Source organism: Rhineura floridana, chromosome 1 (assembly GCF_030035675.1).
Source record: "Rhineura floridana isolate rRhiFlo1 chromosome 1, rRhiFlo1.hap2, whole genome shotgun sequence".
Classification (NCBI taxonomy): Eukaryota; Metazoa; Chordata; class Lepidosauria; order Squamata; family Rhineuridae; genus Rhineura; species Rhineura floridana.
In genome coordinates this window covers 112,096,464-112,114,777 of record NC_084480.1, presented here as the reverse complement: position 1 = coordinate 112,114,777, position 18,314 = coordinate 112,096,464, and the positions used below count along the sequence as shown (strand labels likewise).

The 18,314-nt window shown below is 41.3% G+C and overlaps 1 protein-coding gene across 18 annotated transcripts in view; it reads left to right on the top strand.

Annotated features, from left to right (window-relative positions):
• The window catches only part of PTPRD (protein tyrosine phosphatase receptor type D), a 2,140,456-nt gene that overhangs the window by 2,097,623 nt on the left and 24,519 nt on the right, over window positions 1-18,314 (top strand). For all 18 annotated transcript variants that reach the window (XM_061629619.1, XM_061629614.1, XM_061629634.1 and 15 more), the window contains 3 exons: window positions 14,921-15,206; window positions 15,831-16,009; window positions 17,075-17,201. In XM_061629619.1, coding sequence (XP_061485603.1) covers window positions 14,921-15,206; window positions 15,831-16,009; window positions 17,075-17,201 — 592 coding nt within the window. The remainder of the gene's footprint in view (window positions 1-14,920; window positions 15,207-15,830; window positions 16,010-17,074; window positions 17,202-18,314) is intronic.

Below are 18,314 nucleotides of genomic sequence, written 5' to 3'. Positions count from 1 at the left end.
TGCTTACATTCTATAGTGGGATAGACAGGCCTCCTCATTTGACCCATTAGGTTCTTTTGGCCAAGCCAAATCCACTTGTCCTACAGCTGACATTATACATGACATCAGGTGTGGGGCAGGTAAAGACGGGGCATGGACAGAAAGGGCTTTGCCAGCATTGCAAAGCCCCTTGTGCAGTGCTTCCCAAGTGCCAATCACCAGCTAATTATTGGTGTTTGGTAAATGCTGCAAACAAGGCTCCCCACGCTCCAACAATCAGCTGATAATCAGATCCTGGGATAGGACAGCATTCGGGGTTTCCCCAGCACTGATAGTCACCTGGTAGTTGGCTTCTGTAGTGCTGCACACAGGGTTACCCAGTGCCAAGAATCAGTTGGTTATCAGCTTGAGCAGTAGAGTAGTGGCAAATTCAGAAGTGCAGGGTCCCTACATGTTAGTCACAGCCATGACCCCCCCCCGTTTTTTTTTTTTGCTGCAGGGTTGGGAATGAGATCCTTGTTAATGCCTTCTCCCACAACAACAGGCATCCCTAGGAGCCAATAAGCATGAAAGAGGAGAGTGTAAACTACTGAGAAGAGTCTTTTCAGTGGCTGACTTACCTCCTTTCACTCTGACTGGCTTCAATCAGAAGGAAAGGATAAGGAAGCTTTCTAGAAGACTCTTATCAGTGGCTAACACACTCTTTCATGCTGATTGACTCATAGATGCTAGAGACATAGGGACCCTGCTGGGATCCTGCTCCCCAAAAAATAAGTGGACTAAGACCCTGAAACCCCAGACAGCTACACCCCTGAGCTTGTAACCAAATCCATGCAAATCCCAGAAATAAACATTTACCTTGTCCCACTAAAAGTATTTCTGTTGTTGCATTTTGATTCTGAAGCAGGAGATACATGTTTTACATCGCATCTGTATTTTTAGAATCTGCAAGTTTGGCAAATTTGTACCAACCTAATATATGTCCATATCATCCAAATGTTATGGCACAGATATTGTTGTGTGCATGGATAATGCAAAAGGCACCACAGTGGAGGTTGGGGTGCACTTTTTGTATGCTAATCTGAAAAATGCAGATTCAAACCTCTGTTACCCATTCTATGCACATTATTATCTGCAATTGCTTTAATTGCACATCATGTTCTCAGCTGAAAAGCACGGACAACTTTCTAAGAAGTGTAACACAGATCTGAATTACTGTTGTACCTAACAGCCAATATAAGTTAAGTGCACTTAAGTCCATTGATTTTACTGATGTCAATGAAAGAGCAATCCACTGAGCAATCATCGGGAGAATATTCTTTAGCCATTAAGCTAATGACTGGAATGACAAAATGCCTTAGAGCATTGGACAATATAGTACCAGTGCCACCGGACATGTCATTTGCTAGATAGGGCTGGAGGATATTCCTGATTAGGGATGGCTCCTCCTACTGGTCGTGACAGGCAGGGTCTAGAAACTTCCTAGTCTCCTCTCCGGAGGGAGGAGTTATCCCACCCTCCAGACTGGCCCTGCCTGTGGCCTGTGATGGTTGGGTCTTTTCTTCTCTCTGCTCAGAACTTCCTTTTACCTCTGTTTTTGCTATTTTTTCTGTTCTTTCTGTTTTCAGTCATTCTCCTCTCCTTAATGTTAGCTATTTCTCTCTTCAGCCTCCATCCTTTGCTGTTTTCTCCTCTCCCCCCCCCCGCCTTCACATCGTGGGTCCGGGGGCTTGGGAGGATCGTTCAATCCAGCTGGGTAGTTTGGCGCCGTAGGAGGCATTCTTGAAAGCTACGGAGCATGGCTAGCCGCAGTGCTTTAGCAACAGCGGCAGCCACTTTCGAAGGGAGTCTGATTACTGATAGGCAAAGAAGCATTTCGTGTTTGTAGGAAGGATCCTAATCTCTTCCTGCTTAGATGTTACATATATTCCCAGGATATTAAGGGGCCTTCCCCTTGGGGGAGATATCCTACAGGAAGGAGACATACAAGCCAGGGCTACTCGGAACTACTAGTTATATTTGCAGGAAATCCCACAGACCTTCCTTTGGCAGCCATTTTGTGGGACCTCACCCTTTGAGCTCCTCCAGCAGTTTGTCCCAGCAGTTTGTACCCAGTTCTCGTGGAACAGAAATCTGAGGCTGCTTCTGTTCTAAGTTTCAGGGGATGAATTGGAATCCGCACCTGATGCTTTACCCCTGGCTCCTTGGCTCTGACCAGGCAGTTTTTCTGGTAAATTAAGGAACAGCCTGTGGCACGTGAGCCCTTGTCCCAGTTCCTGGCCACGGCATAAAATAAAATAAAAATGTTCCCTTCTGCTCCTGCCCAACAGCCCACAGTGGTGGTTTATTTTCCTACAACCCCTTCAGTACTGTCTGGAGGGCTGAGTGGGCTCTCTTCATTATGTTTTTGAATTGGTCTTGCTTTCCCTGGTTTCTGCCTTGATGGCTGATGAGAGGTCCCTTTACTAGGGTTGCCATAGTCCAGTTCCACAAATCCGGGCAGGTTAATTTGCATATTATGTAAAGTATTATTTGCATATTATTTGCATATTAAAATTTGGATTGTCCAGTTGTTTTGTTTTTGTGCCTAGGAATTACCACCAAAAACTGGGAAAAAAACCTTTTTTTTTTAAAGCAACATTTTCAGCCTTAAATGCCTAGACTCTAGTTTCCAACACTAGGGAGTATTTATTGATTGATTAAGAGAATTTATATCCTGCCCTTTTGCTGTTAAAAACAGCTCAGCACAGCTTACAAATATAATAAAAACAATAAAAATACACAATCAATATAAAAACATAATAAAAACACAAAATAGCAACAAACAAAGTAAGTCAGGGCAGCAGTACAGTTAACCATATCCGATATATTTCAAAGATGTGGTGGGTGGAGAAAAACAAGAAGCCAAAATGTTAGGAAAAGGAGTCTTTCACACCACATGCTCAGTTCTAAATACTGTTGCAGCAAGTTTTACAAGTTCCTCCAGTATTCCACTGGGGCAGGCACTCAGACATTCAAAGTATTTGTATGTTTCTTAGGTTTTATAAAAGCAGAGCTTTGCTTAACTCAAAATTTCTTTTCCCTTTGATCAACCACATCTACACAGGTTCCACCTCCATACTCAAAATGAAACTGGGCCTGGAAGTGTGCAACAACTCCACACATACCTTGCTAATTAGATTACCAATGCCAGGATGTCTGTCTTATCAACTACTCTCCTGCTCCCCCCCCCACCGGGCATCATGAGAGACCCAGTCCTGGGCTCAGAAACAAAATAAATATCTGGTCCTCTTCAAAGTATTGATAAGCCTCTTGTTTTAATTGAAATAATAATTATAAATTCTTGTTCTTATCACTAATGGGAGTTAATTATCTTGCATATGCTGCTGTTGCTTCTATAGCTGTAACGGAGTGAGGTTAAAGATAAGTGAAATGCAAATAGGAAAAAAAAACACAGAAGGCAGTAACACTTTCCTAAATGTAATACCATACCAACCACAACAAGATTCCTATGAGTAAGGCAAAAAACTAAGCATCTCACAACCAGTCAGGATTCCTAACCAAAAACCAAAAATATGATAAATGAAGAAATATTTATATAAGCATGGCTATCAAATATATTTATTATTTACACAAACTGTAAAGATATTTATAGTGCAATCCTAGGTTTATTTATTCAGAAGCAAGTCCCAGCATATTCAGTGGGGCTTACTCAAACAGGGACAGAAATGCAACCTCAAGTGATAAGCAACTTCATTCACACAACCCAAAATTCCGAATCATGCCACTTTACGCTGTTTTGCAACTGTTTATACTTGTTTTTATGGTTATTGGATTTTAAATGGCTTTATTTCTTGTTGTGAGCTGCCTTGGTTTCCAACCCTACCTCACAGGGGTGTTGGAAAGACTCCATACACGCACACGCACACACTGCAGATGTATAAATACATACAGTCCATATAATAGTTTATTGTCAAACCAGTTGGTCATTGCAGAAAAATCAGTATTAGTTTTTTAAAAAATCAGTATTACTTTCCTACAGAATAAAAACTGTAATACCTAAGTAAGCCCTGCCTACTTGCTTTAAAATAGGACTGGAGAAGGGGGCAGAAAGAGTTAGAACACAAACACAATTCTTTTTTACATTCACTCCAAAGTCCCACTGATTTTGAGCACATTCATAACCATGTCTACTCAAAAGTAAGTCCTGTTGAATTCAATGGGATTTACTCTGGGCATATGGGATTAGCATGCTTTTACCCCCACAAAAGCAAGTATTGGGAAGGTTTTGAAAACACTGCCCAGGATCTGACTCCTGCACACAAGAGGGAAAGAAACTAAAATGTATATACTTACCCAATTTATGAGATTTCAGATAAACGGGGGGGGGGGGAACCACCATTTTGTTTTCTAGACACTGCCTCAGGTGAATGAAACTGAAACACAATCCCTGATTGGCTGCAATGCTGAACGGGCGGGGTTAAAGCTACGAAGTGCTATAGTACTACTGTTTAAAGAAAGATTTAACAGTCGGGGGGCGGCTGACGTTTTTATGTATATCTCGAGAACCGGACCACCTAGGAACTTAATTTTTTTTTAAATTAAAGCTGAGAATCCGGGCCACCTAAGGGGCTAGCCGGGCGCTGGGTGGCATGCATAGAATCCGGGTAAAACCCGGCTAACCGGGCAATATGGCAACCCTACCCTTTACCCAGAGGTTGTCAGCTGGAACAAAGGGTGCTTATGAAGATTTTAGGGGGCATTGGGGATGCCTAAGCTTAGGTGACAAGGTATTCCCTCTTGTGTTCTAGCCCTGATGCCAGGTGCTTAGGTCAAGGTGTGGGGTTTTGGATACGTGTAGTGTACTCACTGAAGAAAGGTTATAGATCATGTCAGATGGTGGTCATCCGAAGACCTAGTGTGTTCCCTTTATGTGGAAGGGTTACACAAAGTGACTCCCTTAAACCTAGTCAACCTCAGGTTGGCTATGTCTGTTCCCTCCTTCTTTGGAAGCATAAGGGGTGAAATATCTGGGAAGAAATCTTATGTATTTCAGGTTTCTTCCTGTGGAAATGTTACATTTTTCTCAGAACAGGAGTAATCTGGGCTGAGACATTTAGAGAGCTGATTCTCTCTCTTAAAGGCCTGAAAAGGTAGGCCCAGGGAGTGTTGGAGGGACAACAACAGAGAAGCCCATTGGCTCCTCTAGGGGGCCACAGTCAGAAAGTATATAAATGGAAAACCCTCAAAGCTTTTTGTGAGGATTCAAAAAGTTATTGCATCTCCTCCCCACAGAAGAAGGCCCACAACCCTTACATGTGGTAGTATTTGCAAGAACAGTTGGATTATCTCAATAGCCGCAGTTTGGAATAAATTCAGATGATTACCTTATGAAGAGCCAGTGTGGTGTAGGGCCAGTCACTGCCTGCCAGCTTCAGAGGAAGGCAATGATGGGCCTCCTCTGAGTGCCACTTGCCATGAGGCCCTATTCATGAGGTCGTCATGGGTCGGAATCGACTTGAAGGCAACCCCCTTTGACCTTATGAATCCTTGCAGAGTCTGAGCGCCCCCCCCCAGAGGATGGGGGTTAAGTGTCCTGGTGCATGAAACTGAAATATGGGCTTGTCTCTTCTTCTAGTTTCATGAGGCTATATCCCTAGACATTGAAAAAGTTACACTTGCCTCTGCTTTGTTAGGGTTTCAGTATACCGGCTTACGGTATACACAGCTTCAGAAGAGCTCAGTTTTCCATTCCATAGGTGTAACTTGGCTTGCACGTAATGGCCCTTCAACCTCAGAGGCTATTCTGGTTTTTCTGCCTGAGCCTTGGCAGTTCAGTATTCATTAAAGTGCATGTTTTCAATGAGAGCCAGCGTGGGGCAGTGGCTGGAATGTTGGGTTACGACATGGGAGCCCATGGTTCACATCCCCACAAGACTGTGGGGATCATTGGGTGACCTTGGGCCAGTCACTGCCTCTTGTCCTCAGAGGAAGACAATGGTAAGCCACCTCTGAGTAGCGCTCACCACAGAAACCCTGTGAACACAACCAAAGGATTCATGCTTGAAAGCAGTCCACTTACATTTATGTGTTAAACAGAACATAAATTTCTTTATTCCTCTCTTTCACAGATAATAGTCTGAGGATTGGTTCAATAGAATCAGGGAGCAGAAAATGCTTGCTTCTATATTGTCTAATCAAAAGGACAAGCAGCCCCTATCCTTCTATTCTTTTATGTCCCTTTAAACAAAGTCTGATTATGGGGATGGTTGCTGCTGCACAGGTCTACATGACATTGCATGTTTCTGCCAGCAGAAACAAGTGTGAGAAGCTGCATCTAGCTGCAGAAGCTTCTACCTCAGAGTTTTGAATAAGGTCAAACCATTCAGACATATAAATAACAAACTTTACCCGTGTGCCTTGGGCATGCTCTTTCTGACCTAATCGCAGGAGGGTGTCGGTCTAATCTAATGGTTGAGGTTCGTCCCCTAGTCCTTTCAGTAGCTTCTGCTTCCATTCCAAAATCCCATTCCTGCAAAGGTGAAAATTCGGGTGTCCATTCCAGAAATGGCTTAGAGGGAGCTACAGTAGTAGTTGTTTCTCTCCAATTAATGGAGTGTAAGATGGACAGCTTGGACACTGAGTGGATCGGGTTAAGGGACAAGGTTTTTTCGGGGAAAGTCCTGGATATATTCCTGGCCTCACGTAAACAGTCTACCAATAGGGGTTTCTCCTCCACCTGGGGGGTGTTTTTGAGCTGGTGCTCAAAAATCTCAGTGGATCCATTGTCCAGAAATGTTCAGGCTTTCCAGGGTTTTTTACACTCAGGTTGGACAAAGGGTTTAGTGCAGCTGTCCTCTGGTGCCAGGCAGCTTCCCTCAGTAGTATATTCTCTAGTGTGGGGAGTTCCCTATTGTCTTCAAACCGCTTGCTCTAAGCATTTCCTTAAAGGGGTGGTTCTCATTTCTCCACAGACGGGTCACAGGTTTCCAACCTGGAACCTAAACTGGATCTTGTTGGCACTAGCAGGCTCACTCTTAGACCCTATGTCCAGCTGCCTTCTGAACGCCTTGACTTATACGACAGTATTTTGGTGGCCATCACATCAGTTTTTTATAGGTGGACTTCCCATTTTCCTGCCCATCTCCTTCCTGCACTCAGGAGCATAGGTGGCACCATAACCTGTTGGATGTTAGGGGAGCTGCACTCTGGAGTTTAGACATCCTGAATCATCGTTTGTGTCTTTCTTGGGGAACACGGGAAGAAGGTTCCCTTCCATCTCTCGCTGGTTAAGGGCGGCCATAGCTCAGGACCATAAGGCATTGGATAAGGACCCTGCAGCGGGTATCACAGCACATTCTGTTAGAGGGGAAGCTGCCTCTGCATCATGCAAGGGCAGTTTCCCAATCATGGACCCACGTGGGCCTCTCCACACACCCTCATCAGATATTATAAAATAGATTCCTGTTCCCAGCCGACACTGTGTTTGGTAGCAAGGTGTTCCAAAAGGTGTTAAATCTCTACTTTCACACAGAGGAAGTCTACCCTGGGAATGTGTATACTGCTCAGTTATATCCCTAATCAGGAATGTCCTCCAGCCCTATCTAGCAAAAATGGAAATTTCCCTTACCATGAATTTCTATTTGTGGATAGGGCTGGAGAACATTCCACCCACTCTCCTTCCTTTGCTACGGCCTTCTGGAGCGAGGGGTTGGGGGCTTGAGGCATTCTGCTAGCGTCTTACATTTTCACACGATGTCTAGTACTGCGTGTATCTCATTTTGTGGGAAGTTTTTCTCCAGTTGTCTGTTTTGTCTCTGGTTATTACCTTTTCCTAGTTACTACTTTGTACAGGTGTCTGTTTAATAAACGTCTGCATGGTTGGCGTTGATGGGGTCGAGGAGTTCTTGCTCTGTCAGCTTGGTCTGGAGAGCGGGATGATTCCTCCCCCCCGGAGAGACTAAGAAGTCTCTAGACCCTGCCTGTCACAACCAGTAGGAGGAGCCATCCCTAATCAGGAATGTCCTCCAGCCCTATCCACAAATAGAAATTCACGGTAAGGAAAATTTCCATTTTCTCTTATGCTTGTGCCAGAAATCAATGTCTTGTCAACAACAATGCAGCAGCTGTCACCAGCAGTATACCAGCCCTTCTCACCACCACTGAACTCCCAATCTATGCATCATTCCTGTTATTTTCATCTCAGAGCACATGATGCAATCACCTTGCTGAAGCTAAGCAGGTCTGAGTCTGTTCAATGTCTGGAAGGGAGCCCGCCAAGGAATCCCATGTATGCCACATTGAGTTCCATGTCTGAAGAATGATGGGATATAAGTATACTAAATAAATAAATAAATAAATTTCAGGGCAGCTTACATGCCAGTTATCTTCACAATACTTGTGTGGTATTTTAAGCTGAAAATGTATATGATTTCATTCAAATGAATGGCCCTAAAAAGCTCTAATACCGTGAATGGGCACAACACAGGAGCTCAAGTTGCTATGCAATTTTTGACAGTGTCATTTAATTTTCCATGTAAACCTTTTCATAAATCCTGTACCTTTTCATCAGTTTTTTTTAGTCGCAGTTGCTTTATGTACTCAAATTGCATAAAAGGCAGTCTCAGTATATCCAAAACTGCAATATTCAATCCAATTATCCCCTGATATATGTCAAATAGGTCCTAAATGATTTTTGGCCCATATTTTAATATCTTTGTTCTTCGAAATAAATGATCTGTGAAATCTCGTAATTACAATGACTTTTCTTGCCAGATCACTGAAGTATCAGTTAAGGGTCAGCATTATAATATCAACAAATTAATCAGAAAAGCCAATCTCCAAGCACATCTACACAATGGCCCCCGAATGCCTCTTAATTTCCCTTTTCTGCATACTGTAGCTGTATCACATTATGGGACATTAAGCATATTTCAACTCACAGGACTGACTCAGTTGTGTTTGTAGATATTGAAAACAAATGTTGGAACTGGATGAATGATAACACTGAAGCAATAACAATTTCTTAGTAGGCATGCTTGTTTAATGGATTGCATAGTATTTTGGCTTGTAAATGTTGCAATTTGTATTGCTAACTGAAATGAAAGGGTCCCCCTCGCACATTGGACAGTGAAAAAAGTGGATAAGAGAAAAATCAACTCATCTGAAATGTGGTGTTGGAGGAGAGTTTTGTAGATACCATGGACCGCAAAAAAACCTCAAATAATTGAGTGTTACTGCATACTAAACCAGAACTATCACTAGAAGCTAAAATGATGAAACTGCGGTTATCATACTTTGGACACATAATAAGAAGGCAGGATTCACTAGAAAAGACAATAATGCTGGGAAAAACAGAAGGGAGCAGAAAAAGAGGAAGACCAAACTAGAGATGGATTGATTCCACAAAGGATGCCACAGACCTGAACTTACAAGATCTGAACAGGGTGGTTTATAACAGATGCTATTGAAGGTTGCTGATTCACAGGGTCTCCATAAGTCATAATCGACTTGAAGGCACATAACACACACACACACACACAATGTTAAAGTTTTGTAGCCATTTTGCTAAAGTGAACTAAGGGAAGGAGTTATGAAAAGTAGAATTCATATTTTGCTTAAGATGAAGTCATATATCCACGTTTGTGGGGCTAAGGAATTGTGCTTCTAACGTTCATGACCTAATTCCCATCCTGAGAACTGGCTATCTCCTTTCAAACAATGAGGGCATTCATCAGGCATTACCACCAGTTTGAAACTTTTATCTTCCAGTCACCAGAGCAGTTTCCAGAAGCAATGCAAAATGCAAAACGTGGGGTAGAAGTATGCAAACTTTTAGCTTCTTAGAACTCTTCACCAGAAGAGAATGAAGAGTCCTATGAAACTCTGGATACCTCAAAGAAAGTTGCTGGAATGAAATATATAACCTCATGAACTTTTCATTCCTGTTCTATAGTCAGTTCCCTGACATCAAAATATTATCAGGTAATTTGACCCGTTGAAGTCCCAAAGTCAGAACTTCACAGCACCTCGCTAAAACAGAGGGGGGAAAACTTCATTTTAACAGGGGTTTTAGCACAAACACCTTCCTGGTCACAAAGAGGTTTGCATTAAACCCTTGCTAAAACAAAGGCTTTTTCTTCCATTTTAGCAGGGGTTTAAATGCAAACCCTTTCCTCATTCAGGAAGGGGTTTGCATTGAATCTTCAGCAGGATTTAATCCCCCACATCAGCTCATCAACTTCTGCCTTGGCTGCACAAACTAGTTCCCTGCGGCTGATGTGGCTGGAGTGCAACAACATTAGAGGGCACTGCATAGGCTACCCCTTCCATAGAGTTCAGCTTTATTAGGCAGCAGATCACGCTCCCCCCCCCTTTGCTCTAAGATTCTCAGGCAAAACGTAACATTGCATTGGGCTTAGTGTGTTACTTGAGAAGAAATAGTGCTTGGCAATTCAGACAAGTAAAAGTTTAGATAATCCAGAGATTGCTTACCAGCTGTGCTGTTCATGTCGTCTTTTAGGTTCAATGCTACAGAAATGAGTTATGGAGAGGGAAGCAAAATAAAGTTAGGTTATTATCACCATACCACAAAGCTTAGTTCTGCAAGATCAGAAAGACTTTCCCATTCTTTAAGAATTCTAGTCCTTCAGTTTAAATCATCCACACCACTTGGGAGGGGGGCTGAAAAAATAAAATGAACACTTAATGAGCTAGATGGTCAATATAGGAATCAAATTGATTATATAATTGGTAGCAGAAGATGGAGAAGTTCCATACTTTCTGCGAAAACAAGACCAGGAGCAGACTGCGGTACACATCATGAACTGGTCGTATCGAAAATCAGAGTAAAGCTAAAGAAGAAGTACAAAGCATTCATAATGCCAAAATACAATTTAAATAACATCCCAGAAGAACAGGTTTGAGGCTTTAAACTTAGTTGACAAAGAACCAGAAGAACTATGGACTGAAGTCAGAGACATGATCAGGGAAGAATGCAAAAAGACAATACCTCTAGAGAAAGACCTCAATGGATGACTGACAAAACTCTTAAAATGGTTAAAGAGAGGAGGAAAGCAAAAGCAAAAGGAGATAGAAACACGGTCAGAACCCTAAATGCAACAATACAGCAACTAGTACGTAGGGACAAAGAGAACTATTATAATAGTTATTGTATAGAAATAGAAGAGAACAAAAAGGGAAGAACAATAGCCCTATTCCGAAAGATTAGAGAAATGAAAGGGAAATTGAAACCAAGAGTAGGGATGTTGAATAATCTACAGGGGAACACACTGACTGACCAAGATGAAATAAAAGGAAGATGGAAGCAATACACTGAAGAACTCTATAAAAGAGATGCCAGGATGACAGATTCATTCACAGAGGAAACCTATGATGAAGAACCAGAAATTTTAGAATGTGAGGTGAAAGCTGCTCTTAAAATCCTTGGAAGAAACAAATCACCAGGAATAGATGGCATACCAATAGAGTTGCTACAAGCAACTGAGACTGGATCTGTCCAAATTTTGACAAAAATTTGTCAAGAAATATGGAAAACTAAACAATGGCCCACAGACTGAAAGTGTTCCATATACATCCCAATTCCAAAGAAAGGGGATCCCAGGGAATGCAGTAATTCTCGAACTATTACCTTAATATCCCATGCAAGTAAAGTAATGCTCAAGATTCTACAACAGAGGCTCTTGCCATATATGGAGCGAGAAATGCCAGACGTCCAAGCTGGATTTAGAAAGGGGAGAGGCACCAGAGATCATATCGCAAATGTACCTTGGATAATGGAATGGACCAAGGAATTTCAGAAGAAAATCGCCCTGTGCTTTATAGATTACAGCAAAGCCTTTGACTGTGTAGATCATGGACAACTATGTAATGGTTTAAAAGAAATGGGGGTGCCACAGCATCTGATTGTCCTGATGTGCAACCTATACTGTGGAGAAGAGGCTACTGTAAGGATAGAATATGGAGAAGCCATTTGGTTCCCCATCAGAAAGGGTGTGAGACAAGGATGTATTTTATCATCCTATTTGTTTAATCGATACGCAGAACATATCATACGGAAAGTGGGATTGGACCAAGATGAAGGAGGTGTGAAAACTGGAGGGAGAAATATCAATAATCTAAGATATGCAGACGATACCATACTACTAGCAGAAACCTTAGTAATGATTTGAAACGAATGCTGATGAAAGTTACAGAGGAAAGCACAAAAGCAGGACTACAGCTGAACGTCAAAAAGACTAAAGTAACAACAGAAGATTTATGTAGCTTTAAAGTTGAGAATGAGGACATTGAACTTGTCAAGGATTATCAGTACCTCGGGACATTCATTAACCAAAGTGGAGACAATAGTCAAGAAGTCAGAAGAAGGCTAGGACTGGGGAGGGCAGCTATGAGAGAACTAGAAAAGGTCCTCAAATGCAAAGATGTATCACTGAACACTAAAGTCAGGATCATTCAGATCATGGTATTTCTGATCTGTATGTATGGATGTGAAAGTTGGACAGTGAAAACAGATAAGAGAAAAATCCACTCATTTGAAATATGGTGTTGGAGGAGAGTGTTGCAGATACCATGGACTGCAAAAAAGACAAATAATTGGGTGTCAGAACAAATTAAACCAGAACTATCACTAGAAGCTAAAATGATGAAACTGAGGTTATCATACTTTGGACACATGAGAAGACAGGATTCGCTAGAAAAGACAGTAATGCTGGGAAAAACAGAAGGGAGTAGAAAAAGAGGAAGGCCAAACAAAAGATGGATTGATTCCATAAAGGAAGCTGCAGACCTGAACTTACAAGATCTGAACAGGGTGGTTCACGATGGATGCTGTTGGAGATCGCTGATTCCTAGGGTCTCCATAAGTCGTAATCAACTTGAAGGCACATAACAATAACAACAGTGAGCTAGAAATATGGGTTGCTAAATCAGACAAAAAATGTAGATCTAACAATTTCACATACAAACAATTTTTTTAAAATCCTAGATTTAATGTAGTTAACAAACCCATACTGGTGACTGATCACTCTTGATTAAACCTAAATGTCAATGGGCTTTGTTATATATAGTTAGGAGAGGGAAATCTCTCTTTTTAAAAGTCATTAGCGAAAGGTACACTAGATACTTTTCTGTACCAGTTTAGCTCAGTTAAAAGACGTATCACAGATACAAAATACGCTAATTCCTAGTTTAATAAAATACACTTTAATTGTGGCACTTAAATTGGCTGCTTGTAAGAAAAATCATAATAAAGACACATTCCCGGGTCATGGGTTTCAGCCTTAGGCATGTTGCAGGGAAGCTAACTAATAAAGGTGAATCGCAAGCCCTGGGAGCATCATGGATCATGTGATCCTAGTGTCAGTTCTTCTTTTCTTATACAGAAAAATGCAGAGCATAGTGCTATGGTTTCTATGTAGCATCTGTTAAGAGAATAAAAGAAGGCCCTTTATTCTGCATTTCTCACAGACTCTCAGACACTTATTTCTTTTCTCCCCTTGGCAAGGTCTTCATAGAACTGAATCTTGTGAAAAAGTCCAAAATGAACAGTGCTCAGGACACCAGATACATAATGGAGGCTGGCGCGCCAGACCTATCTCTGAAAAGAGTGATTGCAGTGTCAGACGGTAGCAGTAGTGTGAATCTACTATTTCAACCTCTTTATGTTTTATTCAGCAAATTGTAGTAAAGCCTGCAATGTATGGGAAAATGGAAAATACATTGGGTGATAACCAATAAGTGTAAAAAGTGTATTAGCATAGGCATTGTTGCACTAATTTGTGTGGCACAAGCAGTTCTGTACCTAAAAACTGGTAGCATAGTTGTCACCTAGCATAATAACTAGCTCTCCCAATTTCACAATATCTTACACAAGCAGAAGCCAACCCTTGGACTCACCAGTTGCACAAGGTTTCTACTAGCAGTACAGGTTTTGTGCAAGCACAATGGCACCTTTGGATAAAAACCATTTATTATAAGCCAGGAAATAAGAATGTGACCAATGCCAGCCATAGGCCTATTTGTGAAATTTAGAGGAAATGTTCACAACAGCAGCCACTGATGGTCTTTCAGTCAAACCAAGACCTGACATCTAGTGTTGGCCAATCAGTGCTTAGTGGAATAGTATATGTGATGTTGCAGCACAAAATCTGATAGGTCCCAGATAGCATACAAGATCCATATGGCTAAGCAGACAGTGCATTTCCTCAGGATCTCACTTGTCAATATTTAAATTTTGAATCTGCACATCATCCGTATGTGTTCTGCCCCAAAGGACTTCATTAGATTTCCAAAGCCCCTTAGGACAAAGTGTGATTCCTTTCATACCACTTTCTTGTTGAAGCAGGAGGGCTTTTATCATACTGTATGTGTTTCTTCCCAAACATTTTTTACATATGGCATAAGTTTTCGTCATGCACGTTAAATACTTAGATTTGACATTTCCATGGGAGATTCAGAATGGGAACATTGCTTCAAAATGGAAGGAGTGAACTGACCCATGGTCACTTCAAGGCAAAGGGCTGTTTCCCATAATACTTAAGTGGCATTGAAGCTGCTTCTCTGTAACAAGATTCCACAGTGCTGCCATAAGCATCTGCATACTGGAGCTGTGTGGATGAGGTGAATTTCATGGGACTTTCAGAGCCAATCGCTGTCTGGTTCGGGATGGGGATCTCACCACTGGGAAATGACTCCAAGATGACTGATGTAATTTAAGAAGGGGACCTTAAGTAGCAGGCCCAGGTGCCAATGAATCCCATAAAAATTACCAGGACCAGCTTGTATGTTAGAGAGGATTACAGTTTTAATTGCTATGATGTTTGTTGCCATGACAGCATGTCAAGAAATGTCATGATGATAAAAAATGTTTTCATTGTTTACACATGTCTTACATTTGTTTCTTCTTTTATTATTATTCTAGTGCTGGAGTTGGCAGGACCGGCTGTTTCATTGTAATAGATGCCATGCTAGAGAGAATAAAGCATGAAAAGACTGTAGATATTTATGGCCACGTAACTCTAATGAGAGCCCAGAGGAATTACATGGTTCAAACAGAGGACCAATACATCTTTATCCATGATGCACTGCTTGAAGCAGTGACATGTGGAAATACCGAAGTGCCAGCCAGAAACCTGTATGCATATATTCAGAAGCTGACACAGATAGAAGCAGGAGAGAATGTCACAGGAATGGAACTGGAATTTAAGGTACTTCATATAAGGGGGTTCCTGGAGGTTTTATAGTGATAAATTTTACACTAGGAGAAAAAAGTTAGGCTTGATCTCAGATTGTTCTAGGATGAGAGCATGTGCTTTGGTAGATCATTTAAAGAACAGCAACAGAGTCTAAATTTTAGCTGTTCTAACACAGTGTATGCAAAATTCATTCTACACTTTGGAAGTTTATTTAAAAGATAACTTTACATTAAGAGAGAAATTTGTGAGATTAAACAAATAATTGGATCAGCACATAAGAGCCCTGCTGGATCAGATCAAAGCCCCATCTAGTTCATTGTTTCCTCATGATGGTTAGCCAGATGCCACTGAAAGGAAGCCCACAAGCAGGATATGAGGGCAGGAGTCCTCTCCCACTCACGCCTCTGACACTGCAGGTAGCACATAGCCATCCATATTAATAGGTATTGATAGCCTTTTTCTCCATTCATTTGTCTAATCCCCCTTTAAAGCCGTCACGTCTTGTGATAGCTATTCTACAATAACAATGTGTGAAGAAGTGATAGGAAATCATCCCTATACAAAAGTTTAGCCAAATTAAATTGTGAAATGGTGTTTTTCAAACTTTCCTAAATGTCTCTTTTCTCTCTTCTACAGCGGCTAGCCAGCTCTAAAGCTCACACTTCAAGATTCATTAGTGCCAATCTTCCATGTAATAAATTTAAAAATCGCCTTGTTAATATTATGCCATATGAATCCACGAGGATATGTTTGCAGCCTATCCGAGGGGTAGAAGGTTCCGATTATATCAATGCCAGCTTTATTGATGGATACAGGTACTAAAAGGCAGGGTCTTTTGTCATTAAAAATGATTATTCTTTGCAAATTAAGTAAGTTTGTATCAACAGACACAATGTGCTTTGCAGATGTTTCTCTAATGGTTTCTTCCTGTGCCACTCAGCAAAATGAAATATCTGGTGAAATATCTGGTCACACGGGGAGAGTCTACATTGTGGCTCCTTGCATTTCAGCAAGGCTGCACATTTCTCTCACTGGGACTAGATCTTCTCCCAACACCACCACAGCTATGCGGAAGAAGCAGTCACTCTCAAGGCTTTCATGCCACAAAGGAATGAAGTCAGATAGGAGCCTTTCCCTAAAACTGCTCTCATGTAGAATGTTACTTGAGTAGATTGTGTCTCCTTCTGAAAATGGGAAGTCACAGGAATAGCAGATTGATTCTCAAATTTTGGCAGTAAAATAGTACGCAGATGGTAGAGGCATGTACCATGATTACTAACAGGAGTCCTCTAACAGCTGGTTATTTAAGATACTGTACAGATATTGAATGTTTGGACTGAGCCTTTCTGTGAATAGAAGATTTCCACTTGTAGAAAAAAAAGTGTGGCAGCATTCAGAAGATAAACTAACCTGTCCCATTCCTTTCGTTTTGTCATGATTTCAAAACTCTCCTCACTTTTCCTGATGCTCTTGCATCATTAAAATAGTCAACAAAAAAGTGCTTTGGAGCTATAAGTCATAAGCTCAATAGACTGTATGACAGTCAGCCTTGAATGCAAAATTGGAGCTGTACCACTAAGTGTTTCCTAAGTGCTTTTTGCAACACACAAAATTGAGCTATTAGAGTTGCATTAAAATTTAAATAAGATAAAGCCATAAATCACAATATTAACAGAGCAATTTATTCCACAAACTTCCAAAAATAAAACAATGCTATTGTTTGATTAAACAATCTTTAATATGTTTTTAATGTTCTTACAATCAATAATTTACAGCTGTACATTTCTTAGAGTGAAGTTTCAGCAGAATATTTACATGCAACAAGAGAATCTTTGACTTCCTTTGATTGGTAAATGTGTGTTCTTAAATTTCAAACTTAGGCAACAAAAAGCCTATATAGCTACGCAGGGACCATTGGCAGAAACAACAGAAGATTTCTGGAGGATGCTTTGGGAGCACAATTCAACCATCGTAGTCATGCTTACTAAACTACGAGAAATGGGCAGAGTAAGTATGTGGCATATTTCCATAAAATGAATGTCAAAAATGAATGGCATAGAGAGCGCAACAAGAGCAAGCAATTCAAAAAAGTTAAGGAAATTACTTCTATTGGATCAACCTTTATTTGTATATAGGCAATAGTCTTCACCAGGCAGAATGGAAAGGAAGTTAATCCTCAGGGCCATCCATAATAAAAATGCATGAATGCAGCTAGCATGTCTTCATATACACAGAGCATCAACATATGGCTAGGGAGCTGCAATTGCCAGTGGCTCATAATCATATGAAAAATGTACACTATCATTAAATGTATAAAGCAGCTCTATTGTTGTTGTTGTTGTTGGCACGTTACCAAATTATTCCAAGCTACACAGGAAGTGGAGTGGACTGTGAAAGACCAATCCAAATTGTGTTTGCATTTTGACAAATTTGTAAGGCAGTACAATATCTCAGTGAGGAGGTAAGGTCTCCTGCTCCCTTGGTGCATTCAGTAAAGGTGCCCAATTTCCCTGCTTTTTACAGTTTGATAGAAATATCTGTCAGCTATAGGTATGTTCTTAAACCACAAGGGATTTTTGCCTATTAGTGAATTTCCCTGCTTTTTAATCCAGGAGGTAAGAAATGAGATCCTGTGCAAGTTTGCTGAGAATGAATTGATCATTTCCATGCTTATTGAGTTCAGTGGGATTTACTTCCCTGCAGTCATGCTTACAATAGGTGAAACTATCCACAGGGGAGGAGGAAGGAGGGCAGAGGAAAGGCAGAAGGAAGGGGGAGGGAGAGGAGAAGGTCAGGTTTGATAATTTGCATGCTTATCGAGTTCAATCGAATTTACTTAATAGGTGAAACTGACCACTGAGGAGCAGGAGGAGGAGAGGGAGGGAGGGAGGGAGGGAGAGCTAGAGGGGAGAAGTGGAGAAGAGGAGAAAGGAAGAGGAGGGGAAGAGGGGAGGGGATGTATGAGAGGGAGAGGGGAAATAGGGGAGAGGGAGTGGAAAGGCAGGGCTGATAATTTGTGTGCTTATTGAGTTCAGTGGGATTTACTTATGTGCAATCATGCTTAGGATAGGTGAAATTGACCAAAGGGAGGAGAAGGGGGGAGGGAGGGCTGATGTAGGC